We start from the raw sequence: 21,891 nt of genomic DNA, 5'->3' as shown, positions 1-21,891 counted from the left end.
GCGTGTGATGGAGCATTGTCCTGCATGAAAATCATGTTTTTCTTGAAGGATGCAGACTTCTTCCTGTACCACTGCTTGAAGAAGGTGTCTTCCAGAAACTGGAAGTAGGACTGGGAGTTGAGCTTGACTCCATTCTCAACCCGAAAAGGCCCCACAAGCTCATCTTTGATGATACCAGCCCAAACCAGTACTCCACCTCCACCTTGCTGGCATCTGAGTCGGACTGGAGCTCTCTGCCCTTTACCAATCCAGCCATGGGCCCATCCATCTGGCCCATCAAGACTCACTCTCATTTCGTCAGTCCATAAAACCTTAGAAAAATCACTCTTGAGATATTTCTTGGCCCAGTCTTGACATTTCAGCTTGTGTGTCTTGTTCAGTGGTGGTCGTCTTTCAGCCTTTCTTACCTTGGCCATGTCTCTGAGTATTGCACACCTTGTGCTTTTGGACACTCCAGTGATGTTGCAGCTCTGAAATATGGCCAAACTGGTGGCAAGTGGCATCTTGGCAGCCGCACGCTTGACTTTTCTCAGTTCATGGGCAGTTATTTTGCGCCTTGGTTTTTCCACACGCTTCTTGCGACTCTGTTGACTATTTTGAATGAAACGCTTGATTGTTCGATGATCACGCTTCAGAAGCTTTGCAAGTGCTGTATCCCTTTGCAAGATATCTCACTATTGTTTACTTTTCTGAGCCTGTCAAGTCCTTCTTTTGACCCATTTTGCCAAAGGAAAGGAAGTTGCATAATAATAATGCACACCTGATATAGGGTGTTGATGTCATTAGACCACACCCCTTCTCATTACAGAGATGCACATCACCTAATATGCTTAATTGGATAGTAGGCTTTCGAGCCTATACAGCTTTGAGTAAGACAACATGCATAAAGAGGATGATGTGGTCAAAATACTCATTTGTCTAATAATTCTGCACTCCCTGTATTGGATAAGAGATGAATGAGAGGAGCAGGCAGTGTTTTGTGTGCAAAAGTTCTCTATGAGGGAGATTTGTTTTTGTGTAGCCTTTCACTACCTCTTCATGTATCCAGGGTACGTGAAAAACCTGCAAATCCGGACTCTCCATTCAGTTTTTCAAAACGGATCCCGCAGATCCGTTTTTTAAAGTGTGTGAAGACGGACGCTATTTTAAACATTGGTATCCGTGGCTCTGGTTTTGATCCGGGCCAAAAAGCGCAGCCACAGATACGTTTCTCAAACAAGTGTGAACCGTGCCCCAATCGTGACAGGCCTGCATAATAATACAGTGCAGAAAGGAGTAGTCCATGTAATCCAATCTAATTATAGCTTTCAGCAGGTTACTATAATGAAACAATTGATATTTCTGTATGATTAAAAGTAGGTGAATACAAATGTATATGCACCATTTTCTGTTGTTTTGCTTGTTTGAGTGGGACATGCCCTCTTTATATTCCTAGTAAATTCAAGCCTTATTTTCTGAATAAACATGATTCAATTTATATTAATTCCCATGTCTGTTTTGCTCTCCAGTTTAATCCCCTCACATTTAAATACAGATGTCTTTTTTAATGTTCAGAACAATAAAAGAAGCACGTACTGTAATCTGCGCTGCATTCATTGACCCCTTCACTCCCACTGAGGCTACTTAGTAGAAGGGGTCAAGGAACTTGCAGACTTTAATCCTCTCTCGTATTCTCTCATCTTTTTTGTGAGCTACCGGAGAGTAGCGAGTAATCAATCGGAAGATTTATTTTCTGACATGGCAAATCCAGGCTTTACTTCACGTCACACTGCTTTTCGTCATGTCTTTTAACATTTGTAGCTACATTATTTGTTTTATAATAAAGTAGATATATATAGATTGCAAAGAGAGGTGAAGTGCCGATTCCCCATAGCAACCAGCAGTTTATTAGCTGAGGGGCATAATTCTAATGCCCACGACTCCTAATTTTCTAACTGTAGTGAAAATCCCAAGAGAGACTATCAACCTTGCTTTTTTTAGGCTGTTGAACTATATACAGTATTCATACAGGCTTTTTTTTTTTTTACTATTATTTTTTATGGATTAAATAAAAGCAAAAACTCTGAAGTAAGGGGGGACCATTTATTGGCTATTCTAAAATGTCTTATGCAGAAATGTAAAATGGTATTGAAAGCTTGCTTTTTTAATTTGCAGAGTGGTCCAAGAAATGGTTTAATTACTACTTCAAAGTTTCTAATAGAACTGATTAGTAAGTAGTAACACAGAACCAGTGTTCTCCCCAAGCATTAGCAGGGAATGAGCGCTCATGCGCTAGTTCACTGCGGGTAAACAGAGTGGGGATCCGTTAGCAGCCTGCCAGCCGCGATCGGAGCTGGCAGGCTGTAATGTAAAAAAAAGCCACAAATAAACATGTGTATAGCGATGTGATCTAGCGCAGCAATGTACAAGGGACAGCCCTATCACTTAGCTGTGCCTCTGATTGGCTCACAATCTAATCCCTCTCATAGATTGATGCCTGTGAGAGGGTAGTGTAGTGTACGGAGTGCAGTCTAGGGCCAATTTAGGGGGGAGGGAGGGAGAGGAAGAAAATATTTTTTTTATTTAAAAAATTAACTATTAAGATTCATAATAATAATAAAAAAAATAACAGCAGCTATCAGAGGCCACCTAAAAATTCCTCCATTAGTGGCAAGAAAAGGAGGTAAAATTCATTTTGGTGGTAAGTTGTATGGCTGAGCAATAAATCGTTGAATCTCCACAGTGCTGAATTGTTAAAAATCGCCTGGTCACTAGGAGGGTAAAAACCTGTGATCCTCAAGTGGTGAAGTAGCTAGAGGTACCCCGGCTGAATGCTGAGAGCAGGGTGAGTAAGCTCTCATTTACACTGTCATCAGGACTCTGCATAGGGAAGGAAGGGAGGTGCTCTGGGAGGGGAGGGAGCTGCCTTTCCATCATCAGGCGCCTGTAGGCATGAGCCTATAGTGCCTTATAGTAAATCTGGCCCTGCTTATCTGTGTCATCTTACCCTACCCTGTCACAACATGAAAATAGCTAAAAGAAAAAAAGGATTCATTGAAGATGGATGTGCAATAAAAAAAAATCCACCCTCAGTGTTAGCACTGCAACCTTTGATATGGCACTTTGAGTCTGCCAGAAGAAAAGCACAATATAAATGTTCTGTGTCTTGTCTGGTCTAATATGAGCATGCTTTAGAAATACTGTGCAGTATGTACAGGTGCACTTTGGGCTTCTTCATGCAAGGGATTTAAGGCAATTAGTGGTGCTTTAACACTCTAAGAAAATGCCAGTTCATTTTAACCTCCATTAATCTCACTGAGAACTGTTGGCACTAGGGCCCGTATGCAATTAACTTTTCCCGCTTTAAAGTGAACCTCAGGTGAAAATAAACTGATGAGATAAACAGTTGCATTTATCCTCCTACTCCTAAAAAGGTTTTTTTTCAGAAATCCCATGGTTTTATTTTATATTTAAACATTTACAATGTAGATTAAATGTTTTATTGCCTCTGCTCAATGGCAGTCTTTTAAATATCCCAGAGTTAAAATACCTGAACTGTTGACCTTTCTTCTATCTCTCCTTTTCCCTCAGACGTATTCTGCCAGGAAAAGTTTTATGTCCGTAATTTGCTTATCAGTGAGGTTTACTATATTCTCAACAAGGTACCAGCAAGACAGAAGCTGCCACTTGCATGCCTGAAATGTACCTCTTTCAGACAGGAAAATAACAAGAAAAAAAGCCTGGTTATTAATATGTTTTGTACTGTACATATACATGTTTATTTCATCATGTCACATGTCCCCTCAGGTACACTTTAAAAAGGAATTTTATTGATAAGGTGTAAAAATAGCACCTGGGAGAAAAGTCAGGTGAAAATGTTAATTGCATGTGGATCCAGGGCATATATGCCATACAGTTTTTCTCCTGAGTTTTCTCCTAGGGGATAAAAAGTACCAAAAAGTAGGTTAAACAATACTGTCTAAATTATTTTGAGTATTTTTTTGCTTGCTGGTGGCTTAAAAGGCATTTTATTGATAACACAAAGAGGGTAAGAGGCACCCAGGACTGTATAAAACTGAGTTAAAGTACAAACAAATTTCAAAATCCAGGTGCAGACGCTCTGCGTCTGGCTTTTGAAATGCTTCAGGACTTTATTTGGCCTGGAGAAGTGGACAAGGACTCACAAAATGTATTGACTTTGCTTATTAAAGTGGACCTGAATTTAGAACGTCCTCTCTGCTCTAAAAGATACACAACAGCATAATAACCTTTAAAGTGGATCCGAGATATACTTTTACTCATTGCATGATTGTATTCCTTTCATATAGATTATAGGGCATTCCTCAAGCCAAATACTTTTTTTGTTTTGTTTTAATACTCTAATTCCCTATAAACTAAAAAAACCTCGCCCACAGCTCCTTTTGTGCCTTGGCACTGTAGCAAGGGCTTATAGGAGCTCAGTCTGGGCAGGAGGAGGAGGAGGTTACTAGCCATTGATGCCAGAGGCAGAGGGGAGGATGGAGGAGGAGATGGAACTGAATTTACACAGAGGCAACCTGATAGCATCTCCTGATAGCTGATTGCAGCCTGTGACAAACAGAACATGGCTGCCCTCATTGTATCACAGGATGAAATAATCATATTCTATTGAAGCTGTTTGATATGCTGTGTAAACTGTCTAGACTTTAGGTAACATATATAGACAATTTACTTGTTATGGTTAGTTTTTCATCTCGGATCCGCTTTAATAACCACTTAAGGACCAGCCCTGTTCTGTGTGATCTGCGCTGCGTGGGCTCTCCAGCCCGCAGCGCAGATCAGGATTGTGGCAGGGCGATCAGACTTCCCCCCTTTTTTCCCCACTAGGGGGATGACCTGCTGGGGGGGTCTGATCGCCACCGCTCCGTGTGGCTGAGCGGGGGGGCTCTTCAAAGCCCCCACAGCAGCATTTTCCGCGCTCCCTCCGTCCCCTTACCTCCCTCTCCCTCATTCATCTGCGCAGGACGGATATCCGTCCTGCGCATTGTGGGATAGGCTTCAGCCTATCAAATGACGGCGATCACCGGCCAATCAGAGGCCGGGGATCGCCGATCTGACTTACGGCACTGCTGCGCAGCAGCGCCGTATGATGTAAACAGCGGGGATTTCTTCCCCGCGTGTTTACATTTGGCGTGCGAGCCGCGATCGGCGGCTCGCACACTGTTCACGGAGACAGTCTCCGTGAACTGACATGGAAAGGCCGCTTCCATGTAGTAACCACTTAAACCCGCCGCCGCCTATGGGCGTAAGGCGGTCCTTAAAACATTTCTTTGTTACAGCTGATACAAATCTTAAAATAAATCTGCGCTGCTTCTACTTCCTGATTCATGGAAGCAGACATATTGTCATGTGACACAGGGGAGAGATCAAATTACAACTTTGATTAGACACAAATGAGGGGACATTAAACAGGCTAAACTCTCTAAATACATGCAGGGTGCATTTCTCGCTGTTTTCCTTCTGGCTTGTGCAAGAGGTCAGGTCCAATTCATTACATTTATATATATACATTTGTCATTATTGAGACAAGCCACCTCCCCTTTTTTCTCTCTTTTTGTTTTTTCACTCAGCTTTACATACTTCTAGGTGCCTCTTTACCCCTTTGTGCTTGTTCCCCTCCTTGTGAGGGCTAACTCTGGTCACCACGTGGCTGAGGCCACATGTCAGGATCTTACAGCTGTTTTTCAAGAGAGCGACTATCACCACCCTCTCTGGGTACCTGAGTGGAGTCGGGTTTGTGCGTCTCCACCTACTTTTAGTGGTTAGTTGCTCCCTATGCAACCTCCCTTTGTGAGAACGCATTTCGCCTAAATTTCATTTTTATATTCTTTGTGATGTACCGTACCATTTGTCTCTGTGTTTTCTTCTTAGGATGCATTGCTTACCCTTTCACACAGTTCCATTTTATTGATAAGGTGTATAAATATCACCTTGGAGACAATTTAGCTGAACAAGTAAATTGAATATGGACCTATACAATTGGCTTGGGTTGGCTGCCATTTCAGTACGGTGGCGTAGTGGTTAGCGCTCTTGCCTTGCAACGTTAAGTTACTGTTTCGAATCACAGCCAGGGCACTAGCTGCAAAATATTTGTATGTTATCAAGGTGTCTGTGTGGGTTTCCCCCGGGCACTCTGGTTTCATACGGGCACTCTGGTTTCCTCCCACATACCAAAAACATACATATAAGTTAATTGGTTTCCCCCTAAAATTGGCCCTAGACTATGATACATGCACAACACGATACATATATAGACATATGACTGTAGTAGGGATTAGATTGTGAGTCCCTCTGAGGGACAGTTAAATGACAAGACAATATACTCTGTACAGCACTGTGAAAGATGTTGGCGCTATATAAATACTAAATAATAATAATAATAATAATAAAGTCACTCAGCCATCAGTAGGCCTGCAGTGTGAACTGTCTTTATTGAGGACACTGAAGTTTACATTGTCCTGGCATTTTGCTGGAGCTGTAAAGTGCAAGGAACTAATTGCAGTGTAACCTAGCCCTGACTCTGTGCTCCCTTCAATGCTAATGTGTTTCAGCAATTTCAGTGTGAGTAAAAAAAAAACAGTTTTACGTACAATTATAGTTAATGCATCGTTTTTGTATTATTAGCAAATAAAGTACACTAGCAAGGCTCAGTTTTGCAGCTGCATATAAACAAAGTGTCTCTGCAGTCCTCTGATGTGTCCTTACAGAAGTGAGATTAATCATGCAGCATGTTTGCATTATTAATCAGGGGCTGTTTGTTAAAGCTCAATACCTTTGATCATTGTTCTGTGTGAGCATGCAGCACTGTTGTTAAATCGCTTACATGTTTCCAGTTGTAAGGCTAAATAAACAACTATAATGCACCACAATGATAACTAATACAGTTATAATGCATGGAAATGATTACTGATATCGTCACAGTAAAAAAGAACAGCTAATGCATTATAACACCTGAAGATGATAACTGGCACTGACATAATAAACTGGAAAGATGATTAATGTAGTAGAAACATAGAAGAATGCTTAATGATACTTGAGCAAATGGCAGGGAGAGTGGCAGCCAATCAAATCTCAGCTCTCAAATAACAACGGCTTCAATTCACAAAGATTTACCACATGAGGTAAATCATAAAACAGCTAATTTAACTGAACATTTTTGTGAAATGTCAATTTACTAAGGCTGTCAATTACCGTGTGAGGTAAATACCTCTTAAATGTCAATTCACAAAGAATAGAGCATGAGGTAAAACAAGTGAGATGTTCAGTATTTTACTTCCAGTCTGGTGTATTTATAAAGGCCCAACATATTAAAGTGGATCCGAGATGAACTTTTACTCATTGCATAATTGTGTTCCTTTCCTATTGTTTATAGGGCATTCCTCAAGCCAAATACTTTTTTGTTTTTGTTTTAATACTCTAATCCCCTATAAACTAAACAAGCCTCGCCCACAGCATTTAAGAGAGCCTTGGTATTTTCAGACAGTAGCAAGGGCTCATGGGAGCTCAGTCTGGGCAAGAGGAGGGGGAGGTATTACTAGCCAGAGATTTCAGAGTCAGAGGGGAGATTAGTTTTTGTTCACAGGCTGAGTGCTGGAGATGCAGATAAGCTTGCTGTGTGTAATGTTTACAAACAACATGGCTGCTGTCATTGTATCACAGGAAGAAATAATCATATTTTATTGAAGCTGTTTGCAGCTAGATTTGCTGTGTAAACTATCTAAACTTTAGATAAGATTTATAGACAAGTTACTTGTTATAGTTAGTTTTTCTCGGATCTGGTTTAAAGAGACTCCGTAACAAAAATTGCATCCTGTTTTTTATCATCCTACAAGTTCCAAAAGCTATTCTAATGTGTTCTGGCTAACTGCAGCACTTTATACTATCACTGTCTCTGTAATAAATCAACTTATTTCTCTCTTGTCAGACTTGTCAGCCTGTGTCTGGAAGGCTGCCAAGTTCTTCAGTGTTGTGGTTCTGCTATGAACTCACCTTTCCAGGCCCCTCTCTGTACACTGCCTGTGTGTTATTTAGATTAGAGCAGCTTCTCTCTTCTCGCTTATCTTTTACAAGCTGGATAAATCGTCCTCTGAGCTGGCTGGGCTTTCACATACTGAGGAATTACAAACAAGGGCAAAGCTGTTTGCAGGAAGAAAAGAGCAGCCTGAAACTTCAGTGCATGGGGGAAAGAAACACACAAATGATCTCTTGAGATTCAAAAGGAAGGGTGTATACAGCCTGCTTGTGTATGGATGTATTTTCTATGTGTGGACATACTGTACATCAACCTACTTCCTGTTTTGGTGGCCATTTTGTTTGTTTACAAACAAACTTTTTAAAACTGTTTTTAACCACTTTTAATGCGGCGAGGAGCGGCGAAATTGTGACAGAGGGTAATAGGAGATGTCCCCTAACGCACTGGTATGTTTACTTTTGAGCGATTTTAACAATACAGATTCTCTTTAAAGGAAACATGAGGTGAGAGGTTACGGAGGCTGCCATATTTATTTCCTTGTAAATAATGCCAGTTGCCTGGCAGCACTGTTGATCTTCTGGCATTAGTTTCTGAATCAAAATCCTGGAACAAGCATATGGTTAATCTCGTGATACCTGAGTCAGCTGAGTACCTGATTTGCTGCATGCTTGTTCAGGGTGTATGGCTAAAAGTATTAGAGACACAGGATCAGGAGGAATGTCAGGCAACTGGTATTGTTTAAAAGAAAATAAATATGGCAGCTTCCATATACCTCTCACCTAGGGTTTCCTTTAAGCAGCGCTAAACAATAGATACATAGGGAGACAGACAACAAGGTACAAGGCCATGCAATGGAATTCAAGTTGGAGAGACTACATAGATCAAATTCAAGTCAGTCCAAAGGGTAACCGATGAAGGGGGTGAATAATAAAGTTGGATACACTACTGGGGAGGACCCTGTCAGAGGCGTACAATCTAAAGTGTTGGGGTAGGGACATACTAGGTATGGCTGAATCATAGGTGCTCAGCAGAGCACATGATGGCATTGATGTATGTGTGTGTGTGTGTGTGTGTGTGTGTGTGTGTGTGTGTGTGTGTGTGAAACTCCAAGGGACAAGGAAAAGTAGTTTACTATATCAGAAGTTTACTATATCAGAATTGGTCATACATTGTATATTTTTATAGATGCATTTGCTGGAACCTGAGGACTGAGTTTACTATAGCAAGAGGTTTATAATGTCAGTTTACCATAACAAGAGTCTACTGTACCCACATTATTCCTAAAATACCAATGAAATACCTTATAAGGTAAACATTTTAATGCCGCTTCTCTGTAAATTACTGAACTATTTCCATATGTGTGAAGATCTTTGTGAATTCATAAAAAAAAGTCTTTAACACTGAATGCTGTGTTAATTGAAGCCAAAGTGTGTCTAACAAATGCCCAGAAAAAAGCAATATGTATGGCCTGTTAGCTGAAGCATTTTTTTCTTATTTTCAGTGAACCTATTGGATTCCCGATCTGTCATGGGTGATCTTGGATGGGTAGCATATCCCAAAAATGGGGTAAGTCATTTTACATAATATATACTGCATGTAATTTAAATGAAGAGGTTTCAGAAGGATAACAATTGTGTGTGTAATACTTTAGAACCATGCTTTGCTTTTTTTTATAGTGTTTTGCTAGTTGTAAACATAATTTCTATTATTAACCACTTCACAACTGAGGGGTTTTACCCCTTGACCACCAGAGCAATTTTCACCTTTCAGCGCTCCTTCCATTCATTCGTCTATAACTTTATCATTACTTATCACAATGAAATGAACTATATATTGTTTTTTTTTTTGCCACCAATTAGGCTTTCTTTAGGTGGGACATTATGCCAAGAATTATTTTATTCTAAATGTGTTTTAATGGGAAAATAGGAAAAAATGTGGGAAAAAATTTATTATTTTTCAGTTTTTGGCCTTTATAGTTTTTAAATAATGCATGCTACTGTAATTAAAACCCATGAAATTTATTTGCCCTTTTGTCCCGGTTATAAAACAGTTTAAATTATGTCCCTATCACAATGTTTGGCGCCAATATTTTAATTGGAAATAAAGGTGCATTTTTTTCAGTTTTGCATCCATCCCTAATTACAAGCCCATAGTTTATAAAGTAACAGTGTTATACCCTCTTGACATAAATATTTAAAAAGTTCAGTCCCTAAGGTAACTATTTATGTATTTTTTTTTTATTGTAATTTTTTTTTATAAAAAAAAAAAATTGGGGAGTGTGGGAGGTAAGGAGTTAATTTTGTGTGTAAAACTAATTTATTTGTATGTGAAAAATGCTTTAGGGTGTAGTTTTACTATTTGGCCACAAGATGGCCACAGTAACATTTTGTTTATGCGACCTGCAAGCGTCCGGAAGGACGCTTGCAGGAAGTACAAAGAGGCTGGGAACTTTTTTTTTTCTCACAATGATCGCGCTGCTTATCGGAGAAGCAGCGGATCATTGCGGGGCTTAGATCAACGAATGGGAATGGATTTTCCCGTTCATTGATCTCCGGACGAGCGGCCGGCGGCGTGTTTACGAGCGGGAGTGCGCGCTAGAGCGAGCGGGAGCGCGGGCAGCGGCGGGAGCGCAGAAAGTACGCATTTCTCCGTCCCTGGTGGTGAAAGGATGGAAAAAGGGACAGAGAAATGCGTACGCGTGGGGGTAAAGTGGTTAAGGTACAACTCCAAGCACAGAGTCCAAAGTGATATAAATATTACGTGGGCCCATTTGGGCTCTCCGATACCTGCACTGCTGCCAGATCTATTCTAGCATGGCATCAGGCTACTCAGATTAAATTGTCGGACAAAGTTCAATACTCTGATTACCTTTGGTACCACCCTGTGCTGCGTAAATACATAATTATGCTGGCATATGAACAATGGGAGGTGGAGCTACATATAGCATGGGAGCTGGCACTGTCCCTGACCTCCCACTGATTGACAGGAGGTAGAGACCATACTTGCTCCTCCAGCAGCACCACAGCGAGATCATTCATGTCCCCCCTCACAGAAGAATGTAAGTAAGTGCTGGGGAGCACGTGGGTGAAAAAAAATGGATTGGAAAGGGTTAAACAAGAGAAACAGTCCTCTCAATACAGCTTATAGCAAACAAGTGGGGGACTCAAGAGGCTAAGCAAATGTATGCAGAAAAACATTTAAAGGGACATTAACTAAAACTCACATGTAGCCAGGGGATGTACACAGCACTTCACAAAATGCAGAGACTTTTGACTCCACAGTAGAGCCACTCAGGCACAACAAGGCCAGCCTCATTCAGTGGTCCCTATATTAGTGGTGAATGCAATAAAATAAAAATAGTCTTGCCTGGAGTTCTATTTTATTACATTTCTCCCAACGTTGTCTTTAGCATGGAGATTACACATATTTATTTGTTGGGGTTACAAATAGCCACAGTCCTAGAGTTCAGCAGGGATGGGACATAAGGCATACTTTTGCAATCAGTCATGGTGTTTCATTTTTGTGCTCAGTATGATTTGCAGCTTTATACAGGCATTAATATGTTATGACTTCGAAGTAAAGGAAGTTATTCATTTGCAGTTCGCGTGCACGCATTCAATAACAGCAAAGCTGTCATTATCGAATTTAGTCTCCAGCACATGTGTTCACATCATATTCTAAATATGTATTTATTTACTTTGCACAAGCTTTGGCTGTAGTGTTATGGCAACCTCTGATGGGTAATTTGCTTTTACAGCTGCCTACAGTTCTATATTGTGGTGTAACTCCAATTTTTAATTAAGTCATCTGGAATAATAGAGCTATCAAGCAGCTTCCGCCTTGCCGAACCTCTTTGACTCTACCGAGGGTGCACAACTTTACGCCCATGTATGCAGACTGATTTAATCATTTTACAGCCTTATGACCCATTTACTTTGCTTATCGTGCTGATTTTATTTCCTGCTATTTTCATGTTGGAGAGCACTTGCTTCCTTTAAGAAAATACACATCTGTTTACTGTAGGCAGTGAAATTCCTATTGAAGGATTCTGGGAGTTTTGCACACAGGATGGATGGTAACCCTTTTTAGTCCGCAGAGAATATGGAGAATGCTGTGGGGCTTGCTTCACAACATGTTCTGTTTCTGTCTGAATTCAAACAGCATTCTAGCATTCCTTTCAACAGCAGCACAAAAGGAATGGCTGACTAAGCTAGATTCATTATGAGTGGCTATATTGAGCTGTATGAGTTAAAAAGATATAAGGAGATAGTGGGCGAAACACTTAGCAAAATGTTGTGTTATTGGCATAATGTCAGCGGATGCTGAATGGGTTTGAACTGCAGGGTGAACAAATGAGCAAGAGATGACCCATATAATCTGTAGACTGTGCTGTGTGCTCGGAGCTGTTCTTCTCAAGCCATGTGAACAAAATGGGAAAATGAACAGTAAATAAAATGACAGAGATATGGCAACATTTGCACACATTGTCGTGTATAGGCTATTTTTGAAAGATTTTCCTATCTGTTCATCTGCCTGAAACAAGTTAAATGATACATAACTGCCAAATAGAATAAAGGCAAAATACCATTTTATACCCTTGAATTATAGCCATCGGAAAGGTATCCAGTTTTGTAAAACAAATATAAACTGCTGCTAGTGTGCTTACTCACAGCAGTAGCACACCAGGAGTCACTGCAGGATGTGTGCCTCCTTTACTACTCTAACTCTCCATTAACTTCTTCTCTGTATGAGAATTCTACTCCTTCCCCAGGTCCTGCTGTATCAGCCTACTTGGCATTTCTGAGCAGCTCATGGGAGGTGAAGCACCTCAACCTAAAGGTCAGAAAAATGTAAACACAATCAAATAAGGCAATGCTAGATTGTCCCCTGAGCTGCTATAGTCACAACATATGCAAGGAGGCAGGGACGGATCTAGGGGGGGGGGGGGGGGGGCAAGCGGGTATCTTGCCCCAGACGCAGTTTGTTGAATTCTTAAAAAGGCGGCAAAATTTGGATGGGGAATGGCAGTTTAGGCGCCAAAACCTGACCTTGCCCCAGGTGCAACTTGGTCTAGATCCGTTCCTGCAAGGAGTATTTAAAAGCAAACCCAAATTTAATTTTTCATATTTTCTTTGTTGAACATCCAACCTAGTTGTCCAGAACTGGAGAGTTTGCATATTTTGATCCTCATATCATGAGGACATAAAATACCAAGCTGTTTATTTTAGCGTATCCATAATGAATGCTGTACTAAGCCGTTTTTGTAAATTGAGGTGTACTTTAAAGTGGTTTTTCTAGTCCTGAATTCTTGTACTCTGAATCTTGACAATATACAGCTATTTAATAGCCTAACATTGGTGCTCAATAATACACCTTGTGCTGAATAGCGACATAGGACCATTAATTAACATTGTACTATGTGGTGCTACCCAGATCAACAACCACCCAATTTTCCTGCACATCAATGAGGCATATAGGTGATCTTATGGAAACTGGATATATTATAATTTGTTTATTGTTTTGAAGCAATGATCTGCAACCCTCGCTTGGGTCACCTCAGAGAGATTAATAAAAGATTGCACATTTGCTGGTGAGTGTACACAACCACATCAAAAACTTTTTTTTGTTAACCATAAATGCACGCTCGCAAATATTCAATAATAAAAGGCAAGCTCACACTGTTGATGCAGCCATGTAGCTGCACATCCAGTTATTTCTCCACCTCTCTGCAATCCTCCCTGTAATATCCCCCAGGTAGATGCTGCAGACTTTTGCTACCTGATGGCGAATTTTTAATAAATCCAGGGCAGGTTTGCAGGATCCTTTATGCTCTTCCTCAATGATCTTCAGCTTGGAAGAACTTTAATAAACAGGGCCTAGTATATTCAGGTTTAAATAAATACATGTCCTCCGCAGTATGTACTAGTCTTCGAGTCTGTTAAATTCCTACATGTATAATTGTAAACTATTCCATTCTTTTCAGTATGTAGTGATTGCTGAGAGGGAGGTCACCTGTCATTGATGGTATTGATTAGGGATCATCCATAGGGCTAGTTAGCTATTGACCACAGAACCATCTACTAGTTGTCTAGGACTATTTTTTCCAAGTTTACTTTTAGTACCTTGTCATGCATCTGCCTGAATTACTCTGCTTGGATCTGGACTGTGCTTCTGACATGAAAAGCATGGTGCAGAAAAGAGTAGCACTACTGACAGCTCTGATCAGGACCCTTAGTGCAGTGATAAAACAATTTCCTCACTTTAATTTTACATATTTTTTATTTCAATACTGTGAGTTTTTAACCACGTTCCCTCCACAGTTTATTTCCCCTTAAAAACCAGAGCAATTTTTACACATCCCACTCCTCACATTCATTCGCCAATAACATTATCTCTACTTATTACACAAAAATGATCTATATATATTTTTTTTCGCCACAAATTAGGCTTTTTTTGGGTGGTACTAAAAATTATTTTTTAATATGCATTTTAAAGGGAATAAGAAGAAACATATTAAAAAGTCGTTATTTCCCAGCATAGATCTAAAACAAAATGTGATAAAGTAGATAAAACCCACATGTTTTATTTGCTCATTTGTCCCAGCTATTACAACATTGAAATGATGTTACTAGTTACGACAACAATATTTTATTTGTAAATAAAGGTGTATTTGATTTGTTTTCCGTTTTATGTTTTTTTTTATACTATATCAATAATCACAAGCCCCAATTTGCAAAATTAATAGTTATAAGGTAACCATGTTCTTGTTTATGTTTATGGTTTTTTTTTATTCTGTCATTTTTTTATTATTTTTTTCAATAAGTGTTTTCTTTTGGTAACAATAGGAGAGGGAAAAAGAAGGAGTTAAAATGAATGCCCCTATTGTAAGAATAGAATGGAATTTTTAGACCAAGGGTTCCCATTGAGTAGATTGCAATCTACTGGTAGATCACAAAGAACTTTATGGTAGATCTCGACTGTACTACATTTTTCATTCTGTATATACAATTGTTCTCTTAAAATTGTACATAGGTAGATCATTTCGACTTGCTAATTTTTAAAGTAGCTCATAAGCTGAAAAAGTGTGGGCACCTCTGTTTTAGACTATCCATTACTAAGCATACAAAGGCCCATATGCAATTAACTTGCAGTTAAGTTATCTCCTAGGAGATTTTCATATTCTCTCTAAAATAACTTTAAAGCATTTTACAATTGAAAACGTACCGAAAAGTTGGTGAAAAAGTACTAACACAATTATTTTGAGTATTTTTATGCTTGCTGGTGGCTTAAAAGGCTTAGGAGAAAACTCAGGAGAAAAAGTGAATTGGGGGCAGCACGGTGGCATAGTGGTTAGCACTCTCGCCTTGCAGCGCTTGGTCCCCGGTTCGTATCCCAGCCAGGTCAACATCTGCAAGGAGTTTGTATGTTCTCCCCATGTCTGTGTGGGTTTCCTCCGGTCACTTCGGTTTCCTCCCTAATCCCAAAAACATACAGATAAGTTAATTGGCTTCCCCCTAAAATTGGCCCTAGACTACAATACATACACAATACATACACATAGGACATATGACTATGGTAGGGACTAGATTATGAGCTCCTCTGAGGGACAATTAGTTACAAGACAATATACAGCGCAGCGGAAGATGTCGGTGCTATATAAATACTAACTAATTATAATAAAAATTTTGGGCCAATGCCTTTTAGGATTCTGCTATCACTAATGCTGATGCCCGTTCTTCAGTTTATAAAATCTACTTTTCCTAAAATTTACAACATCATTACATATTATAGCATGGCCATTATTGTTCAATTCTTAAACATGCAAAAATAAAGAAATCTTCAATAAGGGAACCAATTTTTGTTTGTCAGTTGACTATTTTTCTATACATGCTCCATCGGAGGTTAAAAATAAGTGCAGTCTAGATTAGTCAGCATGCTTCATGAGCACATTAATGTGCTTCTGTGCAGCCCTGACTGTAGCTATTTAGAAGAGTTGGCATAGCTGTTCAGCCAATGCAGGGCAGACTTTATGGAACAGGGGCCCCTAGGGAGATGAAGAGGAATGAAAGGAAAAGAGGATTTTTTTTTTGGTATGCCAAAGTCATGTCACATTGCTGTCATGGTAATTGGCATATCCAGGGCACCAGGACTGCATAAAATGTTGGCTCTAACTCATAGCATTTACGCACTAGAAAACACATTTAGACTCCTGTACTGCAATACTATTTTAAAGATACAACAACATAAGTGGAAAATTAATGGGCATCACTTATCTTTGTAGTAAAAAATCTAGGCTAATACTTTAAGAGCTATCCTATGCAGAGCAGATGCTGCACACTTGAACATGTGATGTACCATATATAACACATCATTAACAGTGACATTACTATAATTAGTATTCCGTGAGAGTATCCTGTGGCAAGCTAAGTGAAATGATGTGCGTTTATTATTGCAAACAAGCCTTACTATTTCTTTTTATTGCCGTGAAGTAATGATGATCATTATTTAAATCATGTTGTTTATGGATAAAGGGACCCATAAGGCAATTATCACCTGGTCGGCCTAACATTTGGTACCCGGTCTGTTGCAGTGCCTCATCTGGCAATATAGCCCAGGCTGAAAGAGTTGGTGTAAGAAATGATGAGCAGAATGGGTTATCATGACTGGTTAGAATTGCTCATTTATGTATCCTCATACAGCATATATATATATTATGTTCTTAGGAAAGTGCACAGTTTTATCCCACAATTGCATCAGACAGACGTCTGACACAACACAGAACATTTATATTGCACTTTTCTCCTGGTGGACTCAAAGCGTCAGAGCTGCAGCCACTAGGGGCAATCTATAGGCAGTAACAGTGTTAGGGAGTCTAGCCCAAGGTCTCCTCACTGAATAGGTGCTGGCTTACTGAAAAGGAAGAGATGAGATTTGAACCCTGGTCAGAGGCAGAGCCCTTCATCAGTACACTATTCAGCTACTGACCACAATTACGACTGTTCACTTTTGGCTTGACTGCTTTAGGTATGACTATCAGCTAGCGTGTCTACAACCACTTCCACGTCATTATGTTAAGCAAAACTGTAGCAGGCATGTTTGATAGGTTAACCTTCAGTCTTTGCCAGTTGGATGATTGCAGCCTAGAGCATAGGAAAGGTAAGGAACATTTGAAGAGAAATGTTATCCCAGGATTAAACTTCATTCCAATCAGTAGCTGATACAACCTTTCCCATGAGAAATCTTTATTGATTTTTTTCCCTACTACTATCGTTTGTTCGTCTGTGACACAGGTGGAAATGTAGAAATAAAATCACAGTTTAAAGGACCACTATCACAAAAAAAGTAACATTTTAAATACATCTTTACAAGTAGTTCATTTCTCCCAGAGTAAAATGCATCATAAATTACTTTTCTGCTATGTTGCTGTCACTTACAGTAGGCAGTAAAAGTGTGACAGAGCCAGGGCTGTTTCTTGGGCTGTGCGGGCAGGGCGACCGCCCTGGGCGCAGACTGGAAAGTAGAAGAAAGGGAGGCGCAAGCAGAAGGAGATAACCGCTAGAGAGCTGGTGATGTGCGGTGCAGCCAAATGGAATAAGGAAGAAGATGTCCAGCACAATCACCTTCCTTGACTCCTCCTCGGCCCGACGTCAAGTCATCATCACGTCAGCGCGTGATGACGCCTGATGTCCTGTAGTGGTACTGCAGGCTGTCAGTGCGCGGCTCCCATGGAGGAGTCGGCTTTCCAGGCTCTCTTCTCGTGTGTTTTCCTGGTCCTTGCTTCCTCCTGGATGAGCGACTGGTCACTAGAAAGTAGGCAGATCTACTTGTGACCTGTGGCTGTGTGACTGTCCCTAAAGAATAAGGGTTTGTGAGTCCACGGGGGGGGGGGGGCGCAATTTTTACATCTTCGCCCTGGGTGCAATTTAGCCTGGAAACTGCCCTGGACAGAGCTGACAGGTTTTGGACCATCTACTCTTGGGGGGTTAGCAGTATTTCCTTCTTTCTGTACAAATTCGCTCCCTGGAAAGGATCTATACAAACACATCAGCCAGCTTCCCTACTCGCCTGTACACTAATGTTTTTTGTCTTTGGTCATTACTAGCTTCTCTAGTTTGGAAGGGTAGGTTAGGGAAGGGGGGCGTTCAGCTTGGTGAAACGAATAACAGAAAAGTGGCCCTTTTTAGGAGCTATCCAAGCTCTTGTATAGCTCCTGGAAGGGGCCATTTTTCTGTTATTCGTTTCACCAAGCTAAACATACTGAGATCCCCGTAAAACTTCCTGGGCTGAGTTATTACAGTCAGCAGACCGCAGCACACGGTTTTAATTGATAAGGTGTGCAGTAAGCTGCAGTATCTGGCGGTGATGAATACACAAGGTACCACAGCCTACTGCAGTCTTATTGGCACCACCTATTTATAATATAATGGATAGAGAAATGTTTGTTTTCTTAAAGGGGTTCTGTGGCCCTTTTTCAAAATGCAATTTAAATAAAGAAATATGTTCCTTTCATAAGTACAAATCTTTCTTCCCTTGTCTTGTTTAGAAACAGCTGTGCTGTCTTTCTCTTGCTCCTTTCTTATTATTCGTCTAGTTAGACAAATATTGTTTTGCAGGAAAAGGCAGACTAACAACAGCTGTTCCTCCCTGCTATCTGCCTCTCCCTCCTCCTGCTGCACGTCATCTGATGAGTCATCCCTGACCTTTCTGCACCCAGACAGTAGGGGGAGAAAGATCTGCTTTGCTCCAGTGAGGCTGACAGCATGGCGGAGATCTGCCTCCTGTGGCTTCAGCTCAGTTCCTTTCTTGTGCACGGCAGCACAGAGAGACCGTGTGGAACGCGATGACCCGGAAACACTTCCGGAGTCAATTCACATTGCAGCCACCTTGCCCAATATTTTATTAACTAAGTTATTTATTGGCAGCAGGGACCAGTGGAAATAGGAGAAATGAAGAGGGGGAATAACAGGGGAAACAGTAATATGTTTATTTTAATGTGCTGTAAATTTATCACAGATCTCCTTTAACTAGACCTATGAAGAATTTCATTCAGGGACTCTACTTGTCTTCACATTCACTTTTAACACAAAGTCACACTGTCTTATAAAGCAAGAATTGCAGCTAAACTAAGCAAATATTGTTTTACAGGTTTCAACATAAAAAAGTTAAAGGGTCACTCTAAGCCATGTATGGGTGGAGTAAGTGGAGAACACAAGTATGAGTAGTGTCTGAATCACTTACCTGAAACACGCATGTAGAAAATCCAGTCAAACTTCAGTCAAACACCTGATCTGCATGCTTGTTCAGGGTCTACAGCTAAAAGTATTAAAGTAAAGCATCAGCAAGACAGCCAGACAATTTGCTTTGTTTTCAAAGAATAAATAAAATAAATAATAAATATGGCAGCCTCCATATCACTCTCACTTCAGGTGTCCTTTCAAGATAGACGCACAGTGCTAATAGGTGTCAGGCTCCTCCACACCTCACAGTATTAGAAGAGCTGCAAAACTGGGAAGCTGCCTGTAGCTTACCTAACTTAGTTGGACAGCTTTCATTGGTTAGGGAATAGAGGGGTTAATGGAACCTGTTAGCCACGCATCAGTATGTAAGTAGAGTTTAAAAAGGCACCAAAACTATTATTTAAATGAATTATTCAGCCATAGAGCGTACATTCCCCTCATTCTTCAGTTAATTAAAATGTTTAAAATAATCCACAAGAGACTCATCCTGCTCCAGGTTGGCTGTTCATTAAGTAAAAGCATCTCACATTTGGTTTGGAACAGCACAGTTCCTGTGCATTTTTATGCTGTGGCTTGGAGCTTCAAAATGAAGGAATTTTATTGTGACTCATTATGGAAGAAGCAGATGTCATTGTGGTAGATAATGGATAATTCTTTGATTGTTTGATAGAAAACATTCTAGCACACTGTGTTAAAGGGGAAATGAAGAGAGAGGTATATGGAGGTTGCCATGTTTATTTCCTTTTAAGCAATACCAGTTGCCTGGCAGCCCTGCTGATCCTCTGCCTCTAATACTATTAGCCATAGCCACTGAACAAGCATGCAGCAGATCAGGTGTTTCAGACTTTAAAGTCAGATCTGACAAGACTAGCTGCATGCTTGTTTCTGGTGTTATTCAGATACTACTGCAGAGAAATAGACCAGCAGGGCTGCCAGGCAACTGGTATTGATTAAAAGGATATAAATATGGCAGCCTCCGTATACCTCTTACTTCAGTTGCCCTTTAAAGGGGCCCAAGGTGAGAGACCTGTGGGGAGGACCTAATTATTTCCATTTAAATATTGCACATTGCCTGGCTGTTTTGCTGATTCATTGCCCTTAATACTTTTAGCCATAAACTCTGAACAATTTGGCTTCTCAGACGTTATGGCAGCCATGATAGGTCATTTGTTTATCATAAAGTTTTATTTCAGTACAAAATTACATATAAAAGATGTTAACATATAAACAAGACAACATCATTCAAGCTAATTGCAGCTCGTATGAAACATTTAGCACATCTCGTTGTATACATTTCATGGGTACAAAGCTTAAGGGGTATGAACTTCCCACCAAGGTTTAGGAGAGAGAACCTGGCTTCTACCAATACCAGGGGAAACCGGTATCATCCCACTTGTATGTACAATATTGTATGAAGGCCAGATAATTAATGTGTTTCATGAATTAAATCATCACTTCTTCAGGAGAATGTACAGTAGGGTGCAGAGAACCCCCCCCTTATGAACTTACAATTTAGAATTCAGTGGCATGGCTATGTGTCTAGCTTGAATTGTAATTTGATAGATTTTTCCCATTTTTGGAATGATATATACATGTGTACTAGACCTTAAGCCCATTACAATAATGGGCGCTAGGTCTTGTCGCTGCGCCTCCCTCACAACCCCCCTCTCCGTCACCTTTGCTAACGCTGCCACAACAATGGCCGCACGGTCAGTGTGCATGCGCGTGGCCCCTATGCGTACATGCCCGCTACGCATACACGCCTGCACAACACAATGGCCGGGATGCGCACACATGCCACAACGTGCGCGCACATACCCACCCCCTGCACCCGTTCTCCTGTGCTGTCTAAAGTCCGCCCAAATGTTCTTTGAAAGTTAACTTTTGATAATGGGATTTGACCAGCATTCATGTTAAGGAAAGATGGAGTGGGAGTAGCTGATTTCCTTTCAAATAAAACTACTTGCCTGGCTCTAATACTTTAATTACCATCCTTTAGTCAATATGTCGATCAGGTGTTCTGACTGCACTGAGTACTTGTTCCTAGTGTATTATTCACACTCTATTGAAACTAAAACTGTCATGCTTGTTCATTGGCTTCAACTAATTGAGACTCACCTAGAAATAAACACAGTGCTAACTGGTTTAATTGGTGCTCATAGATTAAGGCACAAGGTGTAAATACCCATCTGTTTTTCTGCAGAGCATCTGTTGTTGATAAGGGGTATTGTGATGCAGATACAAACAATAATTAGCCCCCTACACTCAAAATACATGCTCATAACAAGCACTGACAGTAATAAAAGAAACTAGGTTTTCAGAATGCAGAATATTCATTATCAAAATGGACCGCAGTGTTTTTTGTACTAAACCAGTTCACCACATTTAGAATGGGTCCCTACTCTACCTATATCAGTTACACAAGCTAACACTTCAGGCTTGAAAACTTAGCCTACTACAAAATACACTGCAGACCAATTTTGGAAGCTAAGCAGGGGCGTTGCTAGCCCCAAAGATCAATGACACGTGCCCAGGAAGTTTGGCTTCACCCATGACCACACCCACATTCTTGTGCGTAGCCACACCCATTTTCCATCTGGAGTGCCCAAAAGTACCCCAGATCTCTTTATACTAAGAGATTCTTAGGATCTCTAAGGATAAATT

At 40.5% G+C, this 21,891-nt stretch overlaps 1 protein-coding gene across 2 annotated transcripts in view; it reads left to right on the top strand.

Moving 5' to 3' along the window:
- EPHA5 (EPH receptor A5) overlaps positions 1–21,891 on the top strand; it is a 479,253-nt gene that overhangs the window by 55,638 nt on the left and 401,724 nt on the right. The window contains exons 1-2 of one of the 2 annotated variants that reach the window (XM_068233607.1): positions 3,620–3,641; positions 9,492–9,556. In XM_068233607.1, the coding sequence (XP_068089708.1) occupies positions 9,518–9,556 (39 nt within the window). In that variant the 5' untranslated portion in view covers positions 3,620–3,641; positions 9,492–9,517. Of the gene's footprint in view, positions 1–3,619; positions 3,642–9,491; positions 9,557–21,891 lie in introns of those variants that run through there. The other variant, XM_068233605.1, reaches the window with a different exon arrangement.

Source organism: Hyperolius riggenbachi, chromosome 1, assembly GCF_040937935.1.
Source record: "Hyperolius riggenbachi isolate aHypRig1 chromosome 1, aHypRig1.pri, whole genome shotgun sequence".
Lineage (NCBI taxonomy): Eukaryota > Metazoa > Chordata > Amphibia > Anura > Hyperoliidae > Hyperolius > Hyperolius riggenbachi.
This window is presented reverse-complemented; position numbering and strand designations above follow the sequence as displayed.